The sequence below is a fragment of the Miniopterus natalensis genome, chromosome 10 (genome assembly GCF_054644295.1).
Source record: "Miniopterus natalensis isolate mMinNat1 chromosome 10, mMinNat1.hap1, whole genome shotgun sequence".
NCBI classification, from domain to species: domain Eukaryota; kingdom Metazoa; phylum Chordata; class Mammalia; order Chiroptera; family Miniopteridae; genus Miniopterus; species Miniopterus natalensis.
The window spans coordinates 68,929,406-68,940,595 of NC_142090.1; the positions used below are offsets into that span (position 1 = coordinate 68,929,406).

An 11,190-nucleotide genomic window follows, 5' to 3' on the forward strand; every position below is an offset into this window, starting at 1 on the left:
ATGAGAGAGTCATTGATCGGCTGCCTCCTGCACGCCTCCAACTGGGGATCGAGCCCGCAACCCGGGCATGTGCCCTGACCAGAATCGAACCGCGATCTCCTGGATCCTAGGTCGACGCTCAACCGCTGAGCCACGCCAGCCAGGCTGTATTAAGTTTTAAATGGTGGGATACATTCTTGGATCTCAAGATTCACAGGTGCTGCATCTGTGTGAAGCCTCACAGCCATACTAGAAGGCTGGGCCGTCCCTCCACTGTTCCCACACCATCCTATTACAGGATTTAATAAGGAGTTATTTCCATCAGTTATAGATCTCACCACTAGGCTGTGAATACTGCAGGGGAACAGAATTGCCTTGTTTTTATCTAGTTCATCTTTCGGTCCACAATACCAAACACAATGTCTGGCAAAGAGTAGACATCAAATGTTTCAATAATTGGGAAATATTAAATGCTATAAAATTATTGAGTTTTTTTCCAAACTCGGAAATTGAGAGATTGATTTGAAATATAGAAGAAATGTTGCTATTTTAGGCAAAAAAATGAAGGGAAAGAGAATGAGGGGACGGAGGAGCATCCAGTACAGTATTTCTAAGCTGGGGTTGCCGTTTTTAGCAAATGAAAGTGCAGGTCTCCCAGTTAAATTTGAATTTCACATAAGCAAATACATTTTTAGTATAAGTCCCAAATATTTCATAGTACATACTTATATTAAAAATTGTCTATCTCTAATTTAAATGGAACTGATATCCTTTACTGACAACTCTATTTTAATCTCTTTGTGAATGTGTAGTTTTTTGACTCATATATCTCTTTAAAATGCAAATGAGAGCTCTGACTGCTCCTCTGTAAATATCCCTATACACACGGGATTGTGCATCCTGTTTCAGGGAGTTGATGTTAGTAATTCAATTCTTACTATTGGATGTGTTAGAAAAGGAGCCAATATTTTTGGAAGTTACAAGGCTAAGAGAAATAGAAATAAAGTCGTATAGGTGTATATACATACAGGATGGGGCTAAAGTAGGTTTACATTTGTGAGTATGGGAAACAGAGTTAATTCTTGTATTACTATTTATTAGTGTATTATTTTCCATATGAACAACTGTAAATCTACTTTTGCTTCACCCTGTATATATATTCTAAGCATAGATCTACATTTCAAAGTTAGGGGTAACCTCAGAAGTGATCAAATCTAAATCACTAATTTCATAAAGTGAAGAAATTAGAAATACCAACTAGGATATAGAATTTAATTGTTAAAGTAGGGTAGAAAACAAAACTAAATTGATTACAAGATTATACTGACTAATCTAACTTATCAAATAATTATGCATGTTATATATATTAAATATTAGCATATATAATTATATCCATAATTAAATTACATATAATAAAAAGTAATCATATGTATATTAAAATACAAAGACACATACTTTTTATGATAAAGAAGAACCAATTTATCATTTAGTAACATTTTTACAATAATTAAAAATAGAGAATATGTTATTTTACTTGTTAGCTCTTAAAACAGCAACTAAATTCGCAACTAACCTTTTCTTAGTTCATAGCAAATGATCACTGACATTTTCTGCCTCTGCACTCAGTAGTGCAACAGTGGAATCAGCTATATTACTTTAGTCTTTATACTTTAAATCATTAAATCTGAGAATGCCAGTGTACTCTGATGTCTTAGTATTCACTAAAAAATCAACTCTCAGACTATGATCTAAAATTTAAATATTAAATATAAGATATTTAATATTCTTTTGCACATGGATATCTAGCACTGATTTCTAGTTATTGGTTAGGTAACCTGCTCATATCCAAATAGTTTAGTTATTATGTTTGCTTAAAATGAACAGAATAGTGGTCAAATAAAACCTGGATAAAGCTTAATTTTCTCTAACTCATGAAACATTGGAATTAATAAAAAATCTGTATCATAGACATTGTATATATACATATATATCATTATTAAAGTGTACTTCTATATTTCAAAATAATTCTACTTAAATGCAATCAAATCCTATGGGTTGGGAAATTTCTATCCATCTCAAACATTCTCTCACTTCTAAGAATTATTCCCAGCTCCTCCAGAGCTCCCTGTGAAGAACTGAACTGGTGGTTGGATGTAGATATCTCTTATTTAGGTCCTCTTGTCTCTACCCTAACCTAACTCTCAGCTCATGACAAGCTTTCTTTGCTACTGATGTCGATAGAAGTCAAACTACTATACATTGTCATGCTGATTTTGACATTTATTGAAATATAATTTTACCTTCATAAGCATATTGCAAACATATTAAAAATCTAAATGGTACTGTAACAAAATTCATGTGTTTGTACATTTAGTAGTGATCAGTAACCAGAAAGTTGTCTTCATGACATCTGACTTCTTCGAGATAATCCTTTATAACTCTGATTGAATAAGTTTTAATGCTTTCTTCATGTTTTCTATCACTGAAATAAAAATAAAAATATATTACTTTATTAGTAAATAAAATTATCAAACAATCTTTTAACCCCTGAATCGAAAATTGGCCCATTTAAATGGATAGCTATGAAAACATAAGAATTTATCTACATTAAAGAATATTATGCCCAGTCGGGCATGGCTCAGAGGTTGAGCATCGACCTAGATCCAGGAGAATGCAGTTCGATTCCCAGTCAGGGCACATGCCCGGGTTGCAGGCTCGATCCCCAGCAGGGGGAGTGCAGGAGGCAGCCGATCAGTGACTCTCTCATCATTGATGTTTCTTTCTCTCTCTCCCTCTCTCTGAAATTAATAAAGATATATTAAAAAAAAAGAATATTATGCCTTCATGGACCTCATCTGAACTCCTAACACCCAATAAAGTTCCTTTTGACACACACGCACGCACGCACACACACACACACAAGAATATTATGCTAAAGCTGTATACTTATATATAGTAATTATATACGTGTTAATCAACTTTATGTTAAAATGAACAATTTTATAAAAGGAGTTTTGAGGGAGTGTCTATTTTTTTCAAACTGATCATTTTGTATCTATATCACTGGATCTGACATGCATAGTTATCTTATTAAATACAGTTGACAGTGAATGTTGTAAAAATTAGATTAAAATCCCAAGACAGACTGAACCTCCTTGCTTACAGGCATTAAAGGGAGAGAAAAAGTTTTAATTATTATCACTTTGAGGAAATCACACATGATCTTTGATACTCACAGAATGGACTGGCTTTCTTAAAGTTTAATTGTAATGTATATTCTTTTTAGTGGTCTCCAAATTAGTGATTGTAAGAATTATCCTTGTTGAAAAAGAGATTCTGAGGTGCCCAGAAATTCTGATTTTGATGGGAGCTAAGTGTTTGCACTTCAAACAGTTATCACCGCCACCACCTAACTCAGTGATTCTGGTTTGTCGGCAGCACTGTTTGTGGGAAGCACAGATGCAGGGCATCACTGGCCCTTCTAACAGCGAAGTGTCAGCTAGTATCACTGTTCAAGATAATTTGTGAATACTTACATATTGGTAAATCCTGAGGCTCATATGTATACATTCTGTTAGAGTATCTTCCAGTTATGTCAGCTCTGACTGTTAAAGAAGGATCTGCCAAGAAAGAATAATTTACTAAGGAATTATCTAAAATAGTCTTAAAACCATTCTTGCCTCTTGATCTAAAACAAATAAATGTTAAACAAATTTATGATGAGTTAACCTGAATTTTTTCATTTTAGTGTGTCATAGTTCTCTGTCATCACAGTTTGGAGAACTTTACTGAAAGTACATTGGGATATTGATTTAATAGCATCAGCTAGTTTAAAAAATATTTAAATTTACATATTGCAGATATATTGAATTTCATTGTAGAACTAACAAGAACTGTTATTGACTGGGTTAGAAATGACTTCTCTTGAACTAGCACTTAAAAATAAATAAAAGCAAAAATGCTACAGATTCTGTAAATCTGATGGCATGAGATTACACACATACCCACAAACATGATTCTAGGCACATATTGTCCATCTGGTGATAAATTTTTATCTGTGGTCTCATGCTAGGAAGAGAAGAAAAAATAAATGTTATTGTATTGGATTGTTTTTGACAGGTGATTTTGAAAATATTTTATGTGAACAAGGTTTTCAGTAAATTGTATATTTTGGCTTTTTACAATTTCATATAACATTCTATACCCACCAATACTTGATAGCTCTTTTTGTCTTAAAAATAGAGAAAAAAGGGATTCAAATTATCTATTGAGTTGTGATATTAAGAAAACATTGTAGAGGTCATGTACCATGAGATTCAGCATAATGAAATTATTCTTGGCCATTTCTTGTATTTCTTCATTTTGGGTGAACACTTTTTTGAGTGCTATGGAGGAAAACAATGAATGCCAGTCAGTTTTAAGAATAAAGACACTTTCAATATAAATAATATAGCAAAGTAAACCTAGTATTTTCCGTTGGCTTGCATTTGTATCTAGGATGTAGACAGTTCATTGGCCTATGTTCGCTTTGTCTCTCATTGGGAAGCAATGATGGACAGAGCCTGTCCATGGACACATGGGGGGTAATCCCATTAATGAAGCCACCAATTTTGAAATTTCATGTAACTAATTGGTTAAAAGAGCAAGTTTCCCACCCCTCCCTTTTATTTTGGTGGGGGGGAAAGGGCAATAAAATTTGAAAGAGCATATAAATATATTCAGTAGATTGCTAACAATCACTGTAGTCTTCAGGCACCTGAGTAAAATGGTGGCATGGCAGTTGTCTTTTTTTTTTTTTTAATGGAATTTGCTGAGTGCTGCCTTAACAATTTTTACCAGGCCACTTTTTCTAGGTCTTTTGGAAATACAATAAGATCTCAGGAGCTAAGATTACCTTGGCAGTATTGACAATCTTCCAAGTGATGAATAACCATCAATGGCTTGTTACTAAACAGAGACAGAAAGTGTGGAGTTAAGTTACGTGATTAACTCCGAGTCTAAATGTAAGTGAAATTAGATAAAAAGTTTTCATACTTTCAACAAGACTTGCAGTAAAAATCTGATTGACAAATCAAAGCAATGTAGTCTGCAATAGTGTTACTCAAAACATGGCCCCAGGACTTTGAGCATCACCGGGTAGCTCAATAGAAATGGAAATTCTCAGGATGCATCCCAGGCCCATTCAGGATCTCTGGGGTGGTGTCCAGGAATCTGTAGATTAACAAGCTCACCAGATCATTCCTGTGTACACTGTATTACAGTTATAAAAATAAAACTCAATTCTGTCTCCAGATATGAAAGGATATTATAAATAAGATATTAATTTCCAATGAACATTTGGTATAAGAGTTCAGGAGAGTCAAAGTTTTTATTTAGTTTTTTGTTTTGTTTTGTTTTTAGTTTTCACAAAAATGCTGTTAACATTTGACTGTTTTCACATCCATTCATTCTTTTAACAACTCTCAATATGCCAACAATCTCAGTGAGAGTTCCCTCTCCATACATTTTTCAGTTTCATTTTGATTTTAACCCTCTGAAAAAAGTTTTCTGTGGTAACTAATTGACTTTCCTGCTCGTTAGAGTAAGAAAAAATTAGAATATTAACTGTAACTTAGGAGAAAGGAATTACAATGTGGATATATAGGATATTTTAAAAATGTTTCTTTAATTTTGAGAGGATGCTGGGTCCAAAAAGAGATAGACTCTAATGTATGCATATTAAATCTTTTTAAAAGCAATAGAGGTGTGGCTCAGTGGTTGAGCATCAACCTATGATCCAGGAGATCATGGTTTGATTCCCAGTCAGGGCACATGCCCTTGTTGCAGGCTTGATCCCCAGTAGGGGGCGTGTAGGAGGCAGCCAATCAATGATGACTCTCTCATCATTGATGTTTCTCTCTCCCTCTCCCTCTCCCTCTCCCTCTCTCTCCCTTCCTCTCTCTGAAATCAATAAAGATGTATTTAAAAAAATAAATATATAAAAAAGAAATTAATACAAAGGTATTTAGAGCTCTTGATTGTAAGAAAAACATTCTAATGGCAACTCTTAGTTGAAAGAGCATACAATAATAGAGCAAATATGTGTGATATCCTTTCAAAAGCTAACTTACTAGTTTTTGGTTCTTTGAGGAAGTATCTATATGATCTGTCAAAATTAACTGAGAGGTGTTTCACCTTTTTTGAATATGGAAGAGACCCTCTTCATAAGTCTGTACCCAAGTGATGTCATCTCCCCATCCTAAAATAGAAGAAAAATCAATGAATTAACTCAGGACCACAGAGGAGCTCTGAAATATTCATGTGCCAGACAGATATCTATCCAGATATTTAAGCTACCAAACAGTTGCCTGACATATGGTATAGAGGCTATATCATTATAATTAAATGTGAAGAGGTGGTATCCTTTCAGATTATAGTGCTGAGGTTTTGTGACTGTTTTAACCCTTAAGGTCTATGTTCTTGAACCTGGTAAGTGCTCAGTAAATGCTCTTATTAGTGATGATTGAAAGGGCATCTCTGGATCATGCAAATTTCTGGTTTCAGAATGAATGGCAGAAAATAACAGTTATTCTTTGCAAACTTTGTAAGTCTGTGAAGAATACTTTGGACCATACTACACAGTGTCCTTGGATCTTGAGTGCCAAGATATGCTGACCCCTCGTAAGTCATTATACATTACGAAAAAAGGATTTCCAAAGTTTTTGCTTTAAATTTTGATTCAGAAAAAATTCTGGCATTTCGTGGTTGAGAAACACAATAAAACATGGGTGTTCTGGAAGCATCCAGAAGAGCGAAGGAGATGGAAACAGAAAGCAATGAGTAGAGAGAGACCCACTAGCTTTTAAAAAAGTGTTATGGGTAGTTGGGAAAGAGTATTATAGATTTAAGAATGAGAAGAAGAATGCACACAAACATTCAGGAATACTGCAGAGTAGTTTCAGGAAATGTCCCAGCCTACGGATGAGAAAGATCGAGTTAATTTGAAAAAGAGAAATATTTCTAGGCTAGCTTGGACCCAGATTTTCTTCTGTTTCACATGTCAGACTGCAGTTTCTGGTTTTGATACCATGGCTACAAGATGGCCAGAAATTATGGAGCAGAATTATACAACAAGATAAACACATTCCCATGATGTTTGCTTGTTGGTTTGTTTGCTTTTTGGTAACAACTGTATGAAAATATAATTCGCATATAAATACAATTCATCCATTGAAAGTGTACATTTTTTATATATATGCAGAGTTGTGCAGCCATCACCATAATCAATTCTATTTTCATTGCTTTGAAACAAAATCCTGTACCCTTTCACTATCACCCGTTAATCCCTCCTCCTCAGCCCTACAAAACACCTAATCTACTTTCTGTCTCTATAAATTTCTTATTCTGGATATTTCATATAAAATGAATATATTTCATATGTGGTCTTTTGTGACTGGATGCTTTTACTTAATATAATGTTTTCAAGGTCCATCCATTTTGTAGCATGTATTAGCACTTCATTCCTCTATATGGCCAAATAATATTCCATTGCATGGATATACCATATTTTTTAATCCATTCATCAGTTGACGGAGATTGGGGTTTCTACTTTGTGCCTTTTATAAAAAGTGTTGCTATGAATGTTAGTATACAAGCTTTTGTGTGGATATATTTTAAATATATCTTGGGTTAGCTACTCAGGAGTAGAATTGTTGGGTCACATGGTATCTACATTTAATCAATTGAGGAACTGCCAGACTTTTATCAAAGTGGTTGCATTCTTTTGTACTCTTACCAGTAATGTTGTTGGTTTGGTTTTGCCTGATTTTAGTGTCTTAACATTGGGAGACATACTATGTTAGTTTAATACCCCTTCTAGCTGTAATAATCCTGAAAGATTTTCTTTACAACTTTGCTTGAATCCATGTAGTAACCTCACACAGTATTTTGCATTAAATAAGAGTTATTCTAGGAACAGCCAGTGAGACTGGGATACTACTTGATTTTTCTGTTCTGTTATAACTATCACTCAATGCTGGAACTTCAGCAGTGGAAGGAATTACTATTCTCTGTTCCTGCTCAACTCAGTCCCATGAACATTGGAGGAACATCTCTGTATGCCTTGCTCCTCTAGAACTGGGTATGAAAAGGAAGATAATATAATTCCTGCTCTCCAACAATTCATTGTAGGGGAGCCATATTGTATTAGAATTACTTGTTATACACTTTATCTCATAATTACAGCAAGCCAAAGGTGATACAGAGTTTAAACTCTCTTCAAGGTCTCTGTTCAATACCATAATTCTATTTCCAGCTATGTCTATTTGTCCTCTGAGATATTATTTATTCATACAATATGTACTTATTGAGTACCTACTATGTACCAGGCACTGGGCTGAGTGTTGGGTGCTGGGCGGTTCTTTTGACTCAAAAGGAAGTTAGAATTTTGAGGTCACTGTTCTTTTTCTTAAAACTTATATTACCTTTTCCCAACAGTCTTTTTTCTTCCTAACACATTCTTTACTTAACTGTTTGGTGTTGCCCCCTGCTCTAAGGGGCTCCATATACGGCTCTGTACACTATACCCAAACTCTTCCCTCTTACCCCTACCTTTAAGACTCATTTATTCTGAGCCTCATTCTCAGTTGTTTCCTACATGCTAATAGATGGTAAAAGGCTTAACCAAATGTAAATCAGTTCTTAATAATGGGTCTCCCAGCTGATGTCTGTCATCTTCCCAATTAAAATAGTTTCTAAATAACTGAAATAGCAGACTCATCAAGTTGTTTAAAATTTACCATGCATGTTGAGTATATTTCTCATGAAATTCACCATTTTTTAAAATCTTTATCTGAGGATATATTTTTATTGCTTTTTTTTTTCTTTTTAGAGAGAAAGAGGCAGGGAGAGAAAGAGAGAAACATCAATCAACTGCCTCCATATGCATCCTGACTGAGGATTGAACCCACAACATTTTGGTGTATGGGACAACACTCCAACCAGCCACCTGGCCGGGGCCACCATATATTTTTAATAGACACTTGAAAATGAATACACAGAATGTTGGTACTTAATGATACAGTTGTAGCGTGCTATTTAACTCAGTCCTGGAGGGTCTTTAGAGGCAATGATGAGGTTAGTATTCTACACTTTACTAAGACTACTGAGCTCATTGTTTTATAACTATTGTGCTTATATGGAGAGATACATGATAAATTATACTTAGGAAAATATTTCCTTCTTTTATTTCTTTTTATAAACTCACTGGACTTTTTGATTTATAGTTTTTGTGGTTTTAAACTAAAGTAGAATGAATTAACTTGGCTGAACTTTGATGGACAATTGGCTGGTGCTCAATACTTTGTTAAGAAATGAACAAACTTGGAAAGTCAATATTTTAAAATTTGAAAATATGCTATAATTGATCTCCTTTTGTTTGCCCCATTCATATACTATTCCAAGTAGTGGTAAAGTGTTTTGAGGTTTGTACTACTAATTTTAAATTATTTATGTGAAGACAAATGATTTTGTTCCCATTTCCATTACCTGGAGATGTAGGAACTGATTTTGAGAATTTTCTCTCTAAATGGTTTCTTTACAGATGAAGATATATTGTTTCTTAGGCCAAAGGAAGTCAGTAAGTATAAAACAGAAATGTTTTCTAAACATGTAGCCAAAGATAGATCTAGATTATGATGTCAAAAACCACTGTAGCTGTTTTCTGGAGTCAATATAGCAAACACTTGGTTAACCAAAATTCTCAGAGGGCCGGATAAAATATAATTTTCTGGTGATCCTTACATAAAACCATTCCAAATTATTTCTTTGCCTGAATAGAGGACAGGGAATTGGAGCAGATTTTGAGGGATATTAATTCCCTTTAGGATATCATTATGACACATCAATTATTATTTTCCAGGACTCTGGTAACCAAAGTTACAGGCAACAAACCAATTCACCACTATTTCTATAAAAGCTGTAGCAAATTGTTACTGTTTTCCAGTTGCTTTGGTTCACTTTTTTTCCCCAATAGCCTTTCCTTTTTTAAAAATATGTTTTTAGTGATTTTAGAGAGAGGAAAGGAGATGGAGAGAGAGAGAAACATCTATCTGCTGCCTCCTGCATTCCCCCTACTGGGGATTGAGCCTGAAACCTGGGCATGTGCCCTACTTAATCAGAGACATCTTGGTGCATGGGTTGACGCTGAACCAACTGAGCCACACCTACCAGGGCTGTTTCACTCTTTAAAATCAACTGATCTTACCCTAGCCAGTTTGGCTCAGAGGTTAGAGCATTGTCGGCCTGTGGACTGAAGGGTCCTAGGTTCGATTCCAGCCAAGGGCCCATACCTTGGTTGCAGGCTCCATCTCTGGCTCCGGTCGGGATGTGTACTGGAGGCAACCAATTGATGTGTCTCTCTCACATCAATGTTTCTCCCTCCCTCCCCCCACCCCCTTCTGAAAAAGCAATGGAAAAAATATTCTCCAGTGAGGATTTAAATAAATAAATAAATAAATAAATAAGTAAATAAATAAATAAAATAAAATCAACTGATCTTTTCTGGGTTTTGTTTTTTCCTATCTTAAAGTGGTAAATGACAGAATATTCCAGTTAATTGAATTTGCTTTATAAGTGGTCTCTGGGCAAGATACTAGGAATTTGAAAACAATCCAAATGGCTGAGTTTAGAAAATGAAATGAGATTCTAGTACCTCTTGAGAGTGTCTGAGGCGGCCTCTTTTCTTTTTTGATTGCAATGGCAAGGTTGGAAGAAACTGCGACCAGTAAGAGGCAGAGGGCCAAAGCTGAGTGTAACATCATGTGTCCTGGAGAATCCCTCAGAAGAAGCTAGATGATAGAAAATAATTTTCAGAATCTAGTAGATTACTTCAACTGTCCTCTAAGATTCAGACCACACCTAATCCGACAGTTTGCTCTGCTTGTGTATGCTGATATGGTACAACCTTCTAGAACTTTCCTTCACATGTTATTTTTAAAATATTTTAAAAATGCAATCAACTCAATGAATGTCCACTTGGTGGAAAACCACATTCTGGGCATCCCGGGAGTGGTACAGTGAAGTTGAAAGAAAACTTGACCCGGGCACTCAGTGCCCACATCGGACTGCATTTTACTGCTCACAGCACTACAGTGAAGTTCAAGTAAGATCAGGCCTTTCGACTCTAAGGTGTGATGCGAAGGTGACTTTTGGCATGCATACGTATTCTTTGGA

The 11,190-nt window shown here is 35.1% G+C and overlaps 1 protein-coding gene across 1 annotated transcript; it reads right to left on the bottom strand.

Annotated features, from left to right (window-relative positions):
* Nucleotides 1–1,849: 1,849 nt before the first annotated feature.
* AGR3 (anterior gradient 3, protein disulphide isomerase family member) lies at nt 1,850–10,778 on the bottom strand. The gene is made up of 7 exons (XM_016217008.2): nt 10,670–10,778; nt 6,154–6,217; nt 4,874–4,926; nt 4,288–4,364; nt 3,984–4,047; nt 3,516–3,599; nt 1,850–2,461 (listed from the first exon to the last, which is right to left on the bottom strand). Exons 1-7 carry the CDS (start codon nt 10,776–10,778, stop codon nt 2,412–2,414), a joined length of 501 nt encoding a protein of 166 aa, XP_016072494.2. The 3' UTR covers nt 1,850–2,411.
* Nucleotides 10,779–11,190: the final 412 nt, after the last annotated feature.

Excerpts from the sequence above, each read along its gene's own strand:
- AGR3 (XM_016217008.2), bottom strand. The coding sequence starts at position 10,778 with ATGATGTTACACTCAGCTTTGGCCCTCTGCCTCTTACTGGTCGCAGTT. Across the intron at positions 4,365-4,873 it reads AGATTGTCAATACTGCCAAG|CACTCAAAAAAGTGTTCACC; the intron begins GTAATCTTAGCT and ends TTTCCTCCATAG. Across the intron at positions 3,600-3,983 it reads GCCTAGAATCATGTTTGTGG|ATCCTTCTTTAACAGTCAGA; the intron begins GTATGTGTGTAA and ends CTTTCTTGGCAG.